This window comes from Mycteria americana, chromosome 2 (genome assembly GCF_035582795.1).
Source record: "Mycteria americana isolate JAX WOST 10 ecotype Jacksonville Zoo and Gardens chromosome 2, USCA_MyAme_1.0, whole genome shotgun sequence".
NCBI classification, from domain to species: domain Eukaryota; kingdom Metazoa; phylum Chordata; class Aves; order Ciconiiformes; family Ciconiidae; genus Mycteria; species Mycteria americana.
This window is the reverse complement of record NC_134366.1, coordinates 72,043,686-72,063,811: the sequence shown is the minus strand read 5'-3', so window position 1 is coordinate 72,063,811 and position 20,126 is coordinate 72,043,686. Positions and strand designations below refer to the sequence as shown.

Genomic DNA, 20,126 nt, shown 5'->3' with positions numbered 1-20,126 from the left:
TGCTGTGTGTTTCTCATGTGCTCTCTGGGCAGAGTTTCCAAGCCTCCTTCGTCTCACCCTCCTGCCTGTGCGAACAACTGCCAGCAGAGGCTTTCCTTGCAAAGGGACTGAAACAAAGGATTTAAAGAATAAATCTCTATGCTAGAGCTGGAAAAAAAGTATTATGTGAAGCCCGTGGGTTCAAATGCATTGACTAGAGCTGTACTAATTTTTCTCAACAGCCTATAAAAAAGAAACAGAAGCAAACAAAGTCTGGCTCTAATTCCCTACTAAAATGCTTATGCCTAAGTACAGTATATGCCAATATGCCACAGGCAGAGTTGAGTTTAAATTGGCACGTGCCTCATGTCACCAGTGCCATATCCAAAGACACAGGAACAGACTAGGTCTACAGACTCACACAGCATCATCCTCCCTCAGAGACCAACAAAATAATAATAAAAAAACCCCAAAGCTTCCTGTGCTTTATGATCATCCTCTCTGGTAGCAGTAGTAGTCGTAATAACAGTATTTTTACATTGCTGATGAGAATTGTACACAATCAGTGCCCGGGTCAAGAAGATGGATTCTGCCAGGGTTGGCACGGGCTGATGACACATTGAAAAACTGGCGAGTATGATCTGCATTAATCCTCACCCCCCTGTCCCACCCCCAGCCCTGAACCCCTGGTTCAACGCCACCAAAATGAACGGTGATATGGTCAAGGTGCAGGGCTGAGGGCAGCCTGTGGGTAAGTGGCCAGCCATGAAGGAACACAACGCCGGGAATAGAGGTCTGCCACTTGTTCTCAGGACAGAACTACCCACATTTTAAACAGCTTTTAAAAAATGTAAAAAACCAGCCCCAATTCTTGTCGCGGGTATCCAGAACACCTCTAAACACACACAGAAATAGACAGGTATTACCGAAAATTTTAACCAATGCTGAAGCTGCAAAACTACTCTTTGTTGTAGTTGTTTGGATACAGAAGGGGCAATTTGCTGTAAATAAATACTAAAAAGTATTTTTTCTTAAATGCTTGAGATATTCTTTTTTTTCGTCTGGTCTCAGTGGTATTTTCCTGTCAGTTGCTCCTCCAGTTGTGCTGATCTTTTTACCGTACGTGTGCTCAAGCGTCCAACGCAGAGTGTCTTCTCCCCACTGCAAGAGTCATCCCAGTCCCACCCTGGTCCAGCTTGTATCCCACCCCAGGCCCTGTCCCCATGGGCTTAGATAAGCCATTCCTTCTTGCTCTCATCGATGGTCTCCGTGAAGTTGGGGTCATTGTTCATGATGGCGGCGTCGGCGCTCTCGGCTGACTCTGCCCCTTTGGCCTCGTTGGTGTGGTAGGTTCCCTTGTGGCGAAACATGTAGCGTATCAGAAACACCAAGGTGCAGAGGATGGTGAAGATCACCACTGCAATGACGCCTACATGGAGGAGGAAAGAAAAGATGCCACTAGTGAGGAGAACACCAGGTTTTGACACAAAGAAAGGATCCCACAGTTCCTCTGAGCTGAGCCAAAACCACCTGGGCAGTTAAACATCACCACAGTTGCTTGGTTTCCACTAGTCTAATATTGATATATAGTTGTCGCTATATACAAAATGTCAGTGAGTGAAGTCTGCTAGTGACTTTCATCCCGTAGGTAAACATCAACATTAATACCTACTTAAAGAGGTGAGCTTTGCTGACCGTGAAGCAGAGGGTGCTGAGTGCTCCCAAAACACAGGGGTGAAATGGTGATGTTGTCACTGCCTGGACAGCTCTTTGAGGATGGAGTCACTGATGTGTAGTTTCCAGTCAATGGCTGTATCATAGCCCCTCAATATGTCCTTGAAAATTGGCTTGGCTCACTCCACCCACTAGGCACTGGCTCCACATAATTACAGATGTAACTGCTTTATCATCAGACCTATCCTTAATTGGCCCCCTGCAATGGTCTATTTGGGGTTCAGCCCTGTTATGGAGAAGCCTTATATATCTTACCCTCTTAGGCATAGGTAACTATGTGCTAAAACAGCACTGTTCCTTTTTTGGCCCTTCTCTACAGGCATGAGGGATGAAGACATTGTAAAATTCTCAGGTTAAAAAAATCCTGTAATCAGCCAGAATTATGTTATGCCACTTTTGTTAAATGATGCCAGACTGTTCAGGTGTGGCCTGAATTCTTCTGAGGAATGCAATGCTATCCTCCTAGTATTGTATGGTTTCAAAGTATTAAGGAAAAGTTTTAAGTAGTAATAAAAATATAAATTAAAAAGGAAAAATACTATACCAAATCAAAACTAAAGCAGCTAATCTAAACCTGGATATGGAAACATAGACCCTTGAGGGGGCCAGGGAAAAGAAACAAGAAATTCCATTAGACTGCATGTACTACTATACTCAGTGTTGCTTTACATGACAAAAACCACCACCAGTATGTAATTTTATATGCATTTAGAACTGACTGACTGAAAGCTATTAGGCTGATCTTTACTTTTTTTTTTTAATATGCCTTCAGAACTTGATGCAGTGGCAAAGTTCTCCTAGGAGAGTTATGGTGCAACACTTCCATACTATGGGACAGGGCAGGGAAAATTGAATGTGCGCATAAAATTAATCAGGATCCTTATTTCTGGAGGCAGCTGGCCAGAATATCTTCAATGGAATGCTAATTCAAAATTCAAATTCTGGTATTACTTAACATCACCTATCACACTGAATGGGACTCTCCGGCACATAACTTATAGCAGAACTTGGCCCCTAAAACACAAGGCAGGATTCGCAAGGGACTTTTGTCAAGGATGGAGCAAATAGTGTTTGACATAGATTCATGTTGAATCTGCTGTAACTGGAAAAGTGTCCTTGCCATTTCATATAAATTAATTACTCTGTTAACAAAAGTAACTACTGCAAAGTAGCTCCCCACATGGATGCTTAAGATGTGGATTATGAATATCAGTATTTTGATTTGGTTAAAACTGAATCTGAGGGGACAAACTAAGTGAGAACAAACCATTTCACTAGGACAATGTGCCTGAACGGACTTACTCAAATTTCTATGTAACTTTGTTTAGGTGTAGTTTTCCCACATAGTCAGCTCTTTGCAAATAGCTTGAATATGTTACCAACCGCAATTCAGCCATCACAGTCATACCGCAAAGTATCTTAGAAAAGTAGATGTTTTTCCTACCTCCAATAATGGCAGAGTTTCTGTTAACTCCATCTCCTATAGCTTGACCGTTGTATGGGAAATCAGCACTGGCTGTAAATAGGGAATTAAAGATTCATGTTGTAATAGCAGTGAAACTTCACACAGTAGTTCAGAAATACATCCACCATCCTCAGATACAATTTAAAGAAAATTGTGATCCCTAGATATTTATCTAAAGAAGACGAAAAGAAAAAATATTTTACTATTATCTAATCCCTCAAAACTTCTTGCTTCCTCCTCTTAACAAAAACAAAATTAAAATAAAGGAGGTACTCTCGGTAAGCATTGCTGTTAATACAGGAGATAATTTTGTCACTCTACCAACGTAAATTCAGTAAGTTTCTTAGCACAAAACCAAACAAAACCTTTTCTTTCAAATGCGTGTGATTGTACGTATTATTATAGAGATTTTTGCCTTTGTCACTGCTATCCATGAAAGGCTTGAGAAGTTTCCAGGATTTAGTGACTGCCATTGGGTGCAACTGCAAGCTCTTTGAAAGAAAAACTGCCATCCCTTTTGCTGCTGCACAGCCTAAGGTAAGCGAGGGGCTGCATTTTCTGTTGGTCAGAGCTGTAGAGCAGTTACCCAAAGGAGTACGTGCCAGCACCTTTGCTACTCTAGGGAGAAAGCCCAATGTGGCAGCTCAGCTGCTGGGGTGCTTTGGAACTAGGATGCAAGGCTGTGAGTTGGAGGAACTGAGGCATGGCAGGCAGGAGAGCCTGTGGGAGAGGAGAGCCTCCAGCAGACAGGTGAGGAGAGGAAACACAGCCAGATGTACCAGAACTCACCTGCCAGCTACCTAAAAAGGAGAGACTACTTGCAGCAGAGCTGGATGAAGGAATCGGTACAGGTTTAAAGTAGAATTTGGATGGTGGTCTTGGTTTTAACCTCCAGAAAACATCACAGAGGCTTTTCAAAGGCAATCTCATCAATCAAACGTATCATCAACATTTTTGTTATAGTCAGACATAGCAACTAGACACTGCAGTGACTAAGCAAGCCCAAGGAGCTAGGTGAGGGGTTGCAATCATTCTCTTCTTTGCCACTGGACTATGGCACTGATTTTGAAATAGAGAAAATGTTGTTAAAAGTATTTAACTGGAGAGAGTTAAAATAATCAAAGATATTAATTACTTCTTAGGTCAGTACTTAAAACCCAGCTGTATTTTCCTTGCTTGATGGATTAGGTGATATTGTATTAAAGTAATCAGTTGCCTTTACAGGCCAGTGATGCATTCACTATACCCAAAAATTGGCTAAGGGAATTCAACTGGCTTTCTGTTAGCATGGAGTAAAATCCATAATAAAGTTCCTTTTGTACCGCAAAGCAGCTGCACTAAAGAATGAATGGCTTCAGCTCGCCACGTGGCCTGAAAAGAGGGTTGGGGCTAGAGTAGCCTTCTGTGTGCCTACTCTGGGGAAGAGCTGAACCAGCTGTGTGTTGAGCAGCTAGTTTTTGGCTGGTCGCCTGTGGGACAAACAAGAGAGCATTTCTCAGGGCTCAGTGGAGGGGGCCTGGCCAACAGTTTTTGCCAGCAGCACTTGTGCCTTTGACATTTGTTGGTGCTCTGGCTTCTGAAAACAGCATTTCTGCACCTCTCTGAAACAAACCAGGCAAAAAAATGTAAAAGATAAATAAATACCTGATTCCGTAACAGTGGATTTTGCTCCAAAGAAGAACCTTACTGTGCAGGACCATGAATGTTTCCTACAGAGACATTTTGGCACAGGGTCCATAATATTATCCTTGCAGCGCTGAAAGGGAAGGGCTGGCAGTAGGAAAATAAACCCTAACTTTAACCCTGCCCTCCCTGCACCTCAGGGAAAATCCTAAAGCCAAATAACACTATGTAGAAAAGCATCAATTTGCCAAATTGCAAGGAAATTGCTCTCTGCCATTCTAACCCAAAAGGAGGCCCCTCGCCATAGGAGCAGCACCACAGGCAGTTAACAAGTCCTACCATTTGCCACTTGGTTTGGAGTTGCTCTCCTGTGTCCGCACGCAAGAAATCTTAAAATCAGCAATGGTCACAGCTCCCCATTCCCTTACAACTGAATAGCATATTTTATCTTCTTTTAAAAGGTTGTTTCAAGGACCATGGCACTAGTGAAGTGTGAAGAAAGAGGAAGGCTGCTGTTGGTGGCAGCATGATCCCTCCCAAGCTGCCACATCACAACAGCTATGCTACAAGGGATTCCTGGCAGATGGAAGACCACAGCTTATGACGTTCAACAGCCACTGAAGTACACCGCAGGATAATGAAGAACATGAATCATGATGTGTGAAACTACATCCTTGATCTTGTCTGAGAGCTGCTTCTAGGACTGGCCCTGATGCCTCTGTCTAAGGCTGCTTTCCATTGCATCTAGTCATCATACACACTCAAGAGATGTCCATTGGATCAACAAGCAGACGTGACTCACTCCGAGACTCTCATCTCTGACAAAGAGGAAATAGGAACATGTGTCTGGGGGCAGGGGACAACCTATTTCAACAAGAGTTCACCATCAGATTGGATTGTACATAGCATAAGTTGTGCCCTGCTGCAACTGCTGGAGAACCAGGAGTGCCGTAGTAAAAAAAGGAGCTTAGATGCTCATGAATCTTTTTTAAAGCACCTATGGCAGTGTTGGCAGATATTATCGCCATAATTCATGAATTCCTGTTCTGTTACTCTTGTGTCAGCAGAAGACTTGCTTTTATGTTATGGGGTTTTTTTTGACTGAAAAACTATATCTAAAATCTCAGCCAAGTGTGGGGTTATAGAATATCTTTTGCTGCAGAAGTGTCTATACCAGTTTTTTACTGAATGTATTACTACAGATGGATAGAGGAGGAAGAAAAGAACTCCTTACTATCTTCTTTTTTAGGTGAAAGTTTCCTTGAAATTCTTCTGGACAGCAGTAGCTTCTCAAATGATCAGAAACAGCTACAGACCAGGGGTCTAAGAACTGCAAAAGGGTAACTCCTGCCACAGCAATTAGGCAGAAGAGAATGTATGAGAGCACATTCCTTGACCCACCAAGATGAGCTTAACAACAGAGTACTGTCACCAACAGGCACCAAGTGCAGGTATTTCAGATAGCAGTTACGTCATTCAGACATGCGATCATTCGTCTCTGACCTTACTACGGTCACGTTCCTTGGCAATATTAAGCAACTTTGTCAAGAAGACAACTAATGAGATTCTTTCTTCCATCGCTGCTGAAATTCAAGAACTAAACAAGGAAAGAACATGTTAGAGCAGGCTGACAAAGGGGCAACAGTAATACTGATGCTCTGGTAAAAGCACAGAAGACTACAGAGTGCCATTCACAGGTTGTAAAGAGTACCTCCTAAAAATGTTTTAAAATGACTGGTCAAATAAAATTAATATTGTTACTAGTGACTCTCATGTTTCATGGGAATCTAAATCACAGCGGTATAATAACTACCTCGCATGGCTGTAATATGCAGATGAAGTACATAGCGAGTTGCTAATGGACAAGTGTGTGCCTTCATTTCTCTGTCACAGCTGGGAACACCTCTTTCCTGTTCAGATTCTTCCATTATCACTGTGACATTAATTCTAACTACATGTCTCAGCAAGCCCTTTTGCACTGCTGGATACTTGTACCTCGACAGCTTCAAATCATGTCTTGTCCACAGCAAACAGGTGCCACGGAGCTGCAGTTACTATATGTAGTTACCCTGCAAAGCCCCTGTGGACAGCAAGTGAGCTGTGAATGTAACGTAAGGTGGGTGTGGGGAGCATACTGCAGGAGTTTTAGTCTGCATACTGTGCTACCTAATTGTTAGCTGAGGCAATGAATAGGGCTATTCAGTTTTCCTTTATTACCTGGTCTATAAAGGTTGCTTTCGAACAGCTGATTCCCATCTGGTTTGGGGACTATACTGGAAAGGTTTCCTTAACTGAGGAGCTTTTTCTGAATCTTCCCTAGGTTCCTCTGAGCAGCCAGGGTCTCACTTGTGTGAATCAACATACAAAGAACAGAGCAAAGAGCTTTTAATCTATCCTGGAAAACGGTTAAATACTGGCCCAAGAGACATGCTGCCAGTTCCCTGAAATCCTCTGCTCACATAGCTGTGGCACAGAGCCATCGGTTTGCTGTCAGGACACACCAAAGACATTTTCCTAAAACCTACAGCTAGCGTAGGGATGGATTGAACTGTACCAGGAAATGCTAAGCTCATGTGTGGCTTACGAACATCACTTCATCTGTTTCCCTTCCAGAATCCAAGCTGAGCGATGCTGTTCTTTGCACCCTGTCCTCCCACAGCAGGCCATCGGGTTTGCTTCAAACATGATCATCCTGAAGCTAACTTACGTAAAAGCATGCAGCATACTTTGCTTTCTCTTTCTTTCACGGGCTGCTGTTTATGAGACCATAGTTTCAATAACCACAGAGTAAATCTACAGAGTCTGAACTTATATTTTGCACTTTTCAACTTTCTGGTATTAGTCTCAGGGTAAATGGGGTTAAAGGAACTTTGCTGCACCTAAAAGGGTGATTAAAGACTGACTGCAGGCAAAATCTATGTTTTCGCCATCATTTTAATGACATTTGAAATTTTAGATGACCACAAAAATGCAGTAGGAGACCCACCATCATCCGGCACGCTCAGCATGGTCATTGCCACAGCCAGCTGCAATACAGCAGCACTCGCTGAATGGAAAGGGGAAATGGGACTGGATAAACAGACCATAATTAAGATTAGATGTTAAAGATGACAGATGTGCTTGCTTTAACAGAGTGAATGATAATTTTCCTTCATTATAGTAGGCGTGATTTTGCATCTGCTATTTTCAGAGGGAGAGTTTTTACAATGGATCCCACATAAAAGCCTTTTGCAAATTCACAAAATTGAAATGCAAAATGACCCTGTTAAAGTAGAAAAGTGGTCCAGAAAGTGGGTGTAGGCAGAGAAATGAGCAAAAGGCTATTCAGTAAAGGCAAGGGGAAAACCAAAACCAAATGGGGAGACTTTTCAGCTAGAGAGCAGTACTGAGAAGTACAAAGTCAATGGCAGAGCTCATTTTGACATACACTACCAGGAGTGTTACATATAAGCCATTGGAAGCAATTTTTTTAACTGAACGTTTTTACTGAGTCTTAGTTAAAATACACCACACTACAAAGGAAGATACAGTTTAGATTTGGTCCAAAAAAGGAAGGGTGGGAGTGATCACAGGTCTAAAACAAACAATGGATGAAACTTGTGAAATGCTGGAAATTGAGTTTGTTCAGACTAGAACTAACACATGTTGCAAGGCTGCTGTGACCTTTCAGCTTTACAGATGTCCACAATTTTGAGAGGTATTCTCCCATTATTAAGACCAGTTGGTTTTCACATAAATATGAACTAGAGAAGCAAGCAGAACAATTGGATCTGGTGATCACAAGGTATATAAAACCCCCAGCAATCAAGACATTGATTAAAAGTAGAACAGTGAGAGAACAAAATAAAAGCAAAGATGTGAACTATCACTCCTTCTTCCTAATTCTATTTTGCAGTCAGGCATCCAAGAATTGAGCTTACAAAGAGAGCAAACACTCACTGACACCTTAGGATTCTGAGAAAGTGTTGGACACTAGATCCAATCAGTAATACGTTTCTCCACAGGACCATAACACAGAGGAAAACAAAAGCAAGCTCTCTGGCTGTGTTTTGTCAAATTATGTCAACTCTGCCAGTCAGGTAAGACTGTACTGCTACAGTTTGAAATTACAGAGCACTCCTTATTACAGACTGCAAGTACAGAAACTAATTGCTTGACTCTTGATAGTAGAAACTAATGTGCAACCACAGTGGCATTCCCCTTCCTCAAGGCACTGGATTACGAGAGAAACGCTAAACACATGCACAGAAATGACAGAGCAGGAGTAAAGAACTCCATTACACAGCCCTACATCAAAGGTCAACATCACTGCCCATAGACTCCAGTTGGCCTTTCTTGCTCATCCCACTGCCCTTGCCCATCCCACCCACCGCTCTCCTCCTGAGTGTGGCTCTGTGAAGAGCTCCCATGACAAGAAAACTACAGCAGTTCAGAAAAAGAAGAAAAAAATCTGAAGTAGTATTAAAAATGCTGTGTCTTTTTATGCTGCCAGGGCAAATTTTGTATTGAAAGTTCCTAACTTTTTTTTTTTTAAATTAATACATCTATTTTTTTTTCCTACTTCTCCAAGCTGAAAACAGAGAAAGGAGGAAAACTACCCCTACTCCTGCTTTTCTGGGCATTTGAGAACAGATTCTGAGGGAGGACTGTTTAACATTAAACTCTGTTAATAGAGTTTACTTGAAGTCCCACTGACATCAGCTTAAGTATAGAACTGAGAATTTAACTGAAGTTATTTTTAATATTAAACACTTCCAAGTTTAAAAATAAATACCCACACTTACCCAATCACAAAATATTTAAAAGATATTATTAACCATATTGTTAGTAAAAGGTAATTTTTGTTCTAGCATGCTATATGGGGTCAATCGTGTCCAGAGAAGGGCAAGGAAGCTGGTGAAGGGTCTAGAGCACAAGTCTTATGAGGAGCGGCTGAGGGAACCAGGGTTGCTTAGCCTGGAGAAAAGGAGGCTGAGGGGAGACCTTATTGCTCTCTACAACTACCTGAAAGGAGGGTGTAGCAAGGTGGGGATCGGTCTCTTCTCCCAGGTAACAAGTGATAGGATGAGAGGAAACGGCCTCAAGTTGCGCCAGGGGAGGTTTAGACTGGACATTAGGAAATTTTACTTCACTGAAAGGGTTGTCAAGCATTGGAACAGGCTGCCCAGGGAAGTGGTTGAGTCACCATCCCTGGAAGTATTTAAAAGATGTTTGGATGAGGTGCTTAGGGACATGGTTTAGTGGTGGTCTTGGTAGTGTTAGGTTTACGGTTGGACTCAATGATCTTAAAGGTCTTTTCCAACCTATATGATTCTGTGAATCATTACTCACTGAATTTTTAGTGATGCCTCAACTTGTAGTGTTAGAGGGTTACAAGTATAACCCTAGTATGAACCATTTTTCTGTCTTTATGGAAATAGAAGTCTTCACAGTCACAGACTTAATAATCTTTTTGGTGCAAGTTACAGGATATTGGAAAACGTACACCCACATAGCAATTCCGAAACTACCAGAACAGACATGCAGCTTAGAGGAAAAATTAGGGCTTTTCACTTCAAAAATGTCAACTTCTTCTCTCTGTCGCCAATTAAGAAAATTATTTGGAACAAGAAATGCTCAACATTGGATCAAAATCCACTAATTTCTTCAATCCTTTGTAGCCTTCTTTGCTAGGAGGGATAGGGAGGAAACAAAACCAGAAGAAAACCTTCATAAATGACAAAAAAGTCCTCCAACACATTAGTGCTATTTGGACCAATTATTTAAACTAAGTTTTGCCAGGTATGTTCTGTTAGATCAGAAACATTTTGAAGGGTTGCATTTTTTTCCTAAGAATTTTTCACTGACTCACAAGTGTTTTTACTGACAGCTACTGGTGAGTTTTCTGCTGAGAGAGAGAGACATGCACAGAGATGATGGAAGACACAAAACCTGTGTTTTTACATTTTTGGTGTGAAGTCTCTCCAATCGTGTCTTTTTATTCCAATGTGAAATGAGTATAAATTAAAAAATCCTCTGAAATGATGGCTTAATAGAAACATTGTCCTTTGAACAGGCCTTCCATATGCAAACGCCTGGGACAGTGTGGGAAAGTAAGTGGGGATTATAAAAGAAAGAGTAGTTGGATGCTTCTGTTAAAAAAAGCATGAATTTTGGCGTGAACAATGGAAATGCCAACAATGAACAATGGCAGCGTTGGGGGAAAATTCACTGAACGCTCCATGGTCAATGAACTGGGACAATGCAAATTCTCTCCACTAGACACCAAGAGCTGACAACCCAATCAGTCAAGACAGCTGTTTCTGAATTGGCTGTATTATCAGCCCTTTAATTTCCTTCTGCAGGTGAACTTTGCTCTTAGACCATACACTTAAGCAGAGGACGAAATGGAGTTTTATGAATGGCTTGCTCCGAGAGGGCAGTACAATATTCTTTCTTTCAGTCTTAAAAAGCAGTCTTCCTAGCAAAGGGACAGAAAAACTTGTGCCGTATTAGGAGATCCATCTTTGCAGCTTAAACTCCCCCAAAACAGTCCGGGATGAAATATGAAACAGGGAAAACATTCCTGCATTGTCTGTTGGGATAATTTAGGTGATTCTCCCCTGCTTTTCCCTTTGTATGGTCATTTCCCAATACTAACTTCTACACTTTCTTTTGCACACAAGCAAGTAATTGTACAAAGCAGTGGGAAGGCAAGACCAAAACACTTTTTAAATTTAGTAACTGGTACCTGTATACTACAGAATTTTCTTTCTTATTTTAAAAGGAGAGCAGGCATTTAGAATCACTTTTGGACTGTGTTTATCTGCAGTTTGAACTTCAGCAAGTTCTGTCTCAGTATTTGGCAGAGCAAATACTTTTGAACGTTTGCTCTGCCAAATTTCCAATTGATTTGCAGCACATTAGAGCACCCCCATCCATCAAAGACCTAAACTCATCTGTCTTCCAATTCCTGGTAGTAACGTCTGTCCGACACTGGGTCTCACTATGACTCCAGACAAGAACTGCTAGTATATTAGTCATGCTGGCCTGAACTATCACTTTCATGAAAATTTTATGAGCAGTGCTTACATTTCACCTGTTAAGGAAGACAAACAAATACTTCCTTTTATAATTAATGTAGAATATGAAATGCTTCAGTGCTCTCAAAGGAACAGTAGAGTTAAGTGCTGATCAAAGCCTAGCTGTATATAGCTAATTGCTGATAATGGACCCACAGGGAATACTTGAAAGAAACAAAAAAACAAAAATAAAAAATCCAACCCAACGAACAAGAATACCAAACAAGCCTGTAAACTTATGACAGCTACAAAAAAGGAGAAGAAAAAATGATGGACTCTATCAACTGAGGTCGTTGGAAGAAAGGGCTTCTCACAGCCAGGATATGAACAGCAAGAACAGGTTCTGCACTTCTAGCATTCATCCACTTATGAAAAAAGAAAGGCTTGGATTGGGGATGAGGAATGGGTCAGACTGGACAGTTTAAATCTAAAATAAACTTTAATAGCTGTAATGACCTGACTGTAATCTAGAATAACCTCTTATACAGGAAGTGCAGTGCTTTTCAGCCTAAGGAAAGGAAAAAGAAGGCAGTCACATGAAGTGCTCAGGCATCTAAATGCTTCCTTCTCTACTCCATTTTTTTCCTAATTTACGCCATCCCTATGTTCCTAGTTAAAGTTAGTACTTGTGGAAAAAATACAGTCTTTGCAGAGGATGGAAAACACTCTCTTTTTAATATTACCGCCTTCTTGTCTTGACGTTAGGTAGCAGCATTAACATTCAAATCACTGTTTATGAAATAGCTACAATGCTGGTCTCTCAATGAATGCCAGAAGACTTTACAAGCTTGGCAGTCTGTCAGCTGTCTGATACACTAGACAGAGTGTCAGAAATTTCATGCTGAAATTATATATTCTTAAAGATAAGAGAAAGCTATGCATAATTGTGTGAAGGAACTAGATGAGACTGAGGGAGGCATTTTTATTCCCAATCAATAGAGAGATTTACAGTAATTCAAGCACCATAATTAAGCCCTTTAAGGATGAAGCACTGATTGTGCCAAATTTCAGACAGATGCTCTTCCTAGTTAGCTGCTCGATGGGGAGGACAAAAATAGAAACTGTTGCATCTCAATGTTTACCACTTACCTTCTTGCCTGCAAGAAACACTTGGTGCGTAGAAACTGAGCTATGAGTTTCTGCTAGACTTAATCCCTGACTGTCTGAAAAAAATGCCACCTTCCTGTTTGAAACAACTCAGGTCAAGGCCATGGACTTCTGAGACAATATTTATATTGGGAGAATTGAGGATGAATGCTGGTCACTCTCAGCAGAGGAAACTTGATCACAGAAATGCACCAAAATCTGGCAGTGGAAGAATCTGCTGGCCCACAGGGCAGGTTGCAAGTGCATACTCCATCGCTTGTATAGAGAGTATAAATATTAAACTAGCTTACTGGCAAACAAAGAGCCTCCCAATGTTTACATGCTATGTTAATTAAAAAAAACCAATGACCTCGAGTGATCAATAATTTCCAAGAGAAAATCTGGCATCATTCTCTGATTACAGTACAGGTAACTAATCCTGTTTGCTATGCTTGAAAAAGGAGGAGCATCATTTTATTCTAGTTACTGCTTTCACATCCATTTCTAATTTTGCTAACACCTAAAAGATCAAATTTAGATGTGTTAAGGCTGCATCATGAACAAAAGCAGTGCACCTCTTCTGTCCCTCCTGCCCGGACTCGCTTGTCCCTTACAGGAAGCCTGGAGAAGTGACCCTGCTCCCCTGCCATCCCTTCGAGAAGAGAATGAGCGCTGTGTCACACATTACCATTGACTTTACTCCTCCTGCTGTTGGATTCACTGATATGTACAGAACTCTTTCAACGTCTATGGCCAGGAGAAGACCGTTTTGTTCGTGTGTTTGTAACCTAAGACCATTTTAAGGGCTGAATCACCACTATCCAGCAAGTAACGCCTTTGATCCTTCCTTCCCACTGCATCATTTGTAACAAACCCTTGACAAGGGCAAGAGCTACTTCCTGTCTCCGTAGCCACATCCGTACCAGTGCACATCTGACGCACCTTCTCCTCAGATGCTGCCGCTGTGCCCTCTGAGATGTAGGTACCAGTGGTCAGAGGGTGGGATGGCAACCCAACCACTGGCATCTGAATCCGGAAGGTGACCTTCCACACTGTCACCAGTAACACACAAGTGACACTTTCTCTTAGTCCAGAAATCGACTGCTGTCTTTCACTTGACGAAGATAATTAGTTGGCCAATTAGGTGAGCATGGATCATATGGCCAGTATTCAGCCCTCCCACTCTCTTCTCTTGCCATCACTTGTTAAAGGAAGAGGGATGAATTTGTAACAAAATGGGAGTTAATCCTGCATGCAGTAGTTTTAATCTTGACAGCGGTGCATGTCTTCATACAATGTTTTTGCCAGACATGCTCAATATAGGTTTCAAAATAAGCTCTTGATTCTTAAAAGGCAAGGCCTTTCACCTTCTACAAAAATAAAGAGCTTTTAGGGTTTAAATATGTACAGTCAGAAAAAAGTCACACCACTTGAAGAACATTGCAGACATAGCATTTAATCCTGCTCCATTTAATTCTTAATATGTTGAAGCTAATATGGGTTTAACTTAATCCCGCATTAAATACTCTAGATGCCATTCTGTTCATACTCAGAATAAACGCATCTTGCAGCTACATAGCGCCACAGCAGCTTAGAGGTGCTAAAGCATGGTTTGTCAACTGTTGTATGCACCTTGACTCTTCTGGTATCTCTTGCTTTTACTACATTCAGGATTGGGTAGTTTGGCAAGCTGGAGCACCTTTAACCTAAAATGGAGAGGTACATACATGTAGTAGGTTTCTTTTATCCTTTTAATATAAATAAGAAAAGAAAAGTTTGGAAGTGAAACTTCATGAGTAAACTGCAGAACCTCTATCTTAGATAAAAACACCCACAAACTGAACAACCCCACCCCAATAATAGGCATCTTCTGATTTTAAGTACCAGTCATTTTAGGTGTGGGAGTTTATTTACTACAAAAGTAATAATCTGTTTGGGCTTTTGTTTGCTTTTCTACAATGAGCAAGGTGTCAGTTATCAGTGACATACATCTTAGCCAATTGGAACTGAGAGATATTAAAAAAACCCCTTGGTGATAAGCTTTTTTTTTTACATATGCTGCAGTAACAGATATTAAAATGCATGTTAATATAACTAAAGGCATGCAATTATAACTTTTGTTTTGAAATGTATGCCAGACAGGTAATTCACTGGGTTTAGAGAACATGTAAAGGTAGGACATGTCATTTTTAAATAACATGGTCATTGATCAGGCTCTTTTTTGCCTCCTTTCTACACTCCCTTTGGTGTAACCAAGGCAAATTGGATTGTCTGACATGAACTGAGATAACACAGATGGGAGGAAAACACAGGAAGGGAACTATATTGATGATCTGCTTGGGTTTGATTATTGACTTTTTTTTTTAAATCACCAGGAAGTCACATTCTAGAAAACAATGACTTGTTGAATTCCTGCGCCTCATCACCACCAAGAAAGGATCACCATAGCAACAGGAAAAGACTATGCATTGTAAGAATACTCACAAGCTGAACAAGATAATGGTTTAAGATAATGTCCCAGTAGTATGGCAAAATGCCAGCCAGGGATGGGGAGGGAGGGAAGTGGCATTTTTACAATGACAAAGAAATTTAAAAAGAACTACTACTGTAAATATGAAATATATGTGAATTCAAGGCTAATAGAAAGTGCAAGACAATGAATCGAGAAACTGTATGGCCCATTTGTCTGGGGAGCAAATCAACAAAGTTTCTTATTGATAAATCCCTGCACTTGTCTCTAAGGGTCAACTGCAAGTGACTGATGTGTGTCTTTATGATTTTCCCTACAGCCTCTCTGTTAGGGCATCCAAAATGTTTTGCAGCTAGCAGGAGGTGTCCACGCAGTAACTACATAGAAGAGTTTAAGGCAAACATTTCATGTAGGTCACCCGTCAGGCAGAACCTGCTTAACATCTAGTAATTATCCGTAAGGTCTGATCCAGCACTGCAGTTTAGAGGTGAAAGGATCATTACATTTGCCGTCTGGTGTATCTGTCCTATTTAGACACTTATCTTTGATCCCCTCCTACATTTTTCAATCCTCAACATTCAATTCCACAGTATTTGAGAAGCAAAGCTACAAATCTACACTTAACTCAAAATAGGAATTAGGATGAGTGCAGAGGATGTCACTGAATGAGAGTTAAACCATATAGTACTTGCCACAAAATTTTTCCTGATTTTTTCTTTTCACTACAAACCACCCATCCTCAACTCTCATGTTTTGTTAAGATCTATTTAAAATGAAATAGGTGACATAACAATAAAAATTACAGATAGAAACATGTTTGAATGAGAAACCCTGTACAAAGTAACTGCTGCTTTCAAAGCCATGTTCTTTGCAACCATTTCTTTGCGGCAGACGGTGTGTGGCTTTTGCTTTAGTACCACTACAACTGTTTCTGTGAATTTCAAAAGAGCTTTTTGTCTTCACCTCTTCAGCCGCTTTAGTGAAGGAGTAAATTCACACTGAGAGTACCGAGACTATTCCAGCTCTGGAGCCAATGGGAACCACTACTTATACCTCTCATTCTTTCATTTTCTCTTTCAACACAATTTGTGTTAGAAAGTCTTCTAGTAGGGTTTGGGAAACAAAAAAACACTCAGTGAAAACTGCCAATTTGCTAATGCAAAGTGACACTAAACCCAAGCATTTTCATTTACCAGTCATCAAGATGATCCATGTGCAAGGTTACACAATCTACAGTATATATTTTTCCTCAGACTGAAACAGAGCTAGCTGTGTCAGACCACCAGAGATAGTTTTACAAAGACTGAGTTGTTCTTACCTGATACCGATAAATGAATTGCTGCGATACCTTCTGCGGTATCATGGAAACGTCATCCAGAGTGAAAGTCAGGAATTGTTCACCCACACCTGAATGTCCTTTCACTCCTGCCCCGGTGAACAGCACTCCCTTGCTGTGAAATTTCTTTCCACCGTAACTTACCTGACATTGTTGCTCCCTTCAGTGTACAACAGTCCCTCACTAGAAACCTTTAAAGCAATATGATCGTTTCCCTCTACTGCTGCGGAGCACTGGAGAGGACAGGAGGAGGGGTCCCTAGCTCGCAGTCTTACTAAAGCTTATCATCACCAAAAATGAAGGTGGGTCACTTGCACTCTGTCTGCCCATGACTTGAAACAGTCAAGTCAAGTCTGGCTATGGCAATGAGATTTTTTTTACTGGGCAGAAGTTAACAGACAGCTTGGGCTAACCTAATTGCATGCTGCATGTTCCCTGGTATCCTTCATGCTGCTCCATTACCGAGTACTACAATTAATCCAGAAGAAAATATGTAAGTTTGTAATCTGTCAGGTCAACGAAGTTGAATCAACTCAGCAAAAGTTTTCAACACAAGACTGAGCCAACACAAGGACAAGCTTCGTAGCACGTGGCAAGGACAAACAGGACCTCCTTCTTTTAACACCAGGAGCTATTAGGAACAGTTCAAATATCTTTAGTAAATCCCACCATAGTCTTTTACTAGCTTGCAGTCAAATTAAGTGTAGGAAAAAGAAACCAACCAAAATTAACAACCAAAACCCATTAGCTGCACAAGATTCACAGCAGCAGTGCATCCTCAAGAAGTTTATGGCACACTTTTTAAAGGCATGAGCCAGTAAGGTATCCTTCAGGAAATGCACTTTTATAGAAAGAGGAGCACAGAACATAAACTTTAGGTACAAACTGACCTAATAATTTCAGAGAAGAAAGAGACTACTAACTTGTGATGAAAAAATGCAAGTAGGAGATTGCATGTTATAAACGGGGAAGAGACATACTGAAATCTTACAATGGCATGGCAGCAAGGAGGAAATGACAGGTTTTAGAGCATGATACTGCTTGTATCAATGTTTGGGACCCTCAGCCCTGGAATACCTGCCTCTCCTTACAAACATCTGCCCCATTTCTCTACTGAAGAAGAGCTGAAAGGAGATGATGCAAGGACTTCCTTGACATTGCAAGAAAAAAAAGAAAATCCAAACCCCAAAGGTATGACCTTGGCCTATACTTCTAAGAAAGACATATATACCTGTCCTGTCTCATATAAAAACTGGCAGATGGATGCATCCCCAAACACAATAGGCAAAGACTAATCGATATCAAAACCATTATGGACCCAGTTTTTCCTCTAGCATTTTAATTTTATACCACTGTAAACCCATCAGCTTTCCAGGATAGGTTCTAATTTACACCGCTACAAGTGAAATCAGAATGAGGATAAAACACAAGAGAGGGGTCAACGTACACCCGACCCTATAAATCTAAAGGCAACAATTTTTTTTTTCCTCAAAAAGCAAGAGAGAAAAAGCCCCTCTAAAGTTAGGCACAATGTATACTTTCAAGGACTGTCAGTCACAAAGCAGGATGAGATTGCTGGGATCAGCAAATTGTTTTGGCTTTCCAGCATTTTCAGCCCGAGATGAATGCCATCATACCTAATGGGATTTCCCATTAAACATGGCCTGAGGAAAGCAGACATTTCAGAAAACAAATCAGCACTTTATATAAATATATTTATGCCTAAAATTAGATTTACTTTTTTTGTATGAAGCTGACTACAATATACTCACTTATTAGGAATATAGCATAAGAAATGCTACTGTACCTTATTTATCTGTACTTGCAACCTTTTGCTGACTACATACCCAATACTACAGAGAAAGTGCTATCAACAGCAGCTAGGTCAAAACTCAACATTCAAACAGTGCAAGACTTCTGGAAAAGAAAAATAAAGCAGAATATTAAAAGAAGGCAAAGAAAATATCCTGTAACTGCATTTAGAAGTGGTGGCAAATCTCTGTCATTCCAGCTTTGCATTTCCTACCATGATTATAGTCCTACAGTCATCTATCAATCACATCCACTCAGTTTTGTTTTTCCTTACAGAGGAAGGTGGACGTATTTCTTCTCTGAACTGCTCCACTGAGCTAATGTGGCATGAACCCCAGCTTACCCGAGTCTAAGTGCCACGGGTCGGTAGCGGCCGACATTGGTGGGATGGTGAGTGGAGATGCTCCGCAGTTGGATTCCACCAGTTCTCCTTGGATGTGGACGTGAGAGGAGGCGTTGGTAGGTCTCAGAGCTGCTTTGAGTGGAGCAATCTGGTTGAACTGCACTCTCGATAGGCAGCCAGTAAATCCTGGGGTGTTGTATTTATATATATCTTGGTCAATCTTCCCAATTTCTATGGGAAATTAAGGAGGGGAAAAAAAAAGATTAATCAAAACAATTAATTGCTTTGGAAAGCACGGTTGGTCTGACCACTTGATTCCCAGAGCTCAGTTCCCAAGTCCCTCTCTCAGGAGACTGAGAACGTGTCAGTCCCTGCCAGGTTTCTTTACATTTCATTACAGATTAAAGCTGGAAACCTTCAGGCCTTGATGTGACTCGGTTTCACTGCTATGCTATCATTAAAATGAAAGGCCGGCACGAAGGAGTCATCAGAGAACAAAAGGCCAGGAAAAAAATCTTTTCCCCAAGAAGAGGTGGCAAAAGAGAAGGTAGAGGGACAGTCATCACCAGGGTCTCTCCTCCCAGCTGAAGCTGCTGCTGCGAGAGATGCCCCTTCCTTCACCCTGGCCCGTCACCCTCTAGCCCCTCTCAGTGGGCCGGGACCAATCCTGTTCACTCCCGTCCCCCTCCTGTCTCCTTGCCAGGAGACCATGTGTCCCTTCACCAGGAGACCAAGTTTCCCTTTGCCAGGGGACCAACCATCCCTTTGCCAGGGGACCAAGCATCCCTCTGGCCTGAGGTGGAAAACCGCCCCTCTCCGGCCTCCTTCCTTCCCCCGCAGTGCTGAGAGGTGGCAGGAGCCCGTCCACCCCTGCTGCAGGCTGAGGAGCAGCGTGTGTGCTCCCACACCTCCGCAACCGGGCCTGCGTCGGCTGAGAGCCTGACGCAAGTCAGCCATTTTACGCCTCGCTGCTGTGGGCTGACAGGCAAGCTGGCAGCTGGCATCCATAAGCAGAGCACAGGGCCCACCATTGCTCTCTAAAACAGCCGCCGTCCCTGAAAGTCACCCCCCAAGTAGCTTTCTCCCTTCTAAAACACCAGTTAAAATTATCCCAAAACAGTAGCCGTAAAATGCGGCACATGCCCTTACTACCCAGGAACCTGCAGGCCGCTCACAGCTGTTTTAATTCTGCCAGGACCTGTTGCGACGGCCTGAGT

General features: G+C 41.7%; 1 protein-coding gene across 1 annotated transcript in view; it reads right to left on the bottom strand.

Annotated features, from left to right (window-relative positions):
* Positions 1–515: 515 nt before the first annotated feature.
* CNTNAP2 (contactin associated protein 2) overlaps positions 516–20,126 on the bottom strand; it is a 1,202,777-nt gene continuing 1,183,166 nt past the window's right edge. Inside the window, exons 22-24 of the mRNA XM_075493725.1 lie at positions 18,910–19,140; positions 3,158–3,229; positions 516–1,408 (exon numbers count right to left, since the gene is read on the bottom strand). Coding sequence (XP_075349840.1) covers positions 1,209–1,408; positions 3,158–3,229; positions 18,910–19,140 — 503 coding nt within the window. The 3' untranslated portion in view covers positions 516–1,208. The remainder of the gene's footprint in view (positions 1,409–3,157; positions 3,230–18,909; positions 19,141–20,126) is intronic.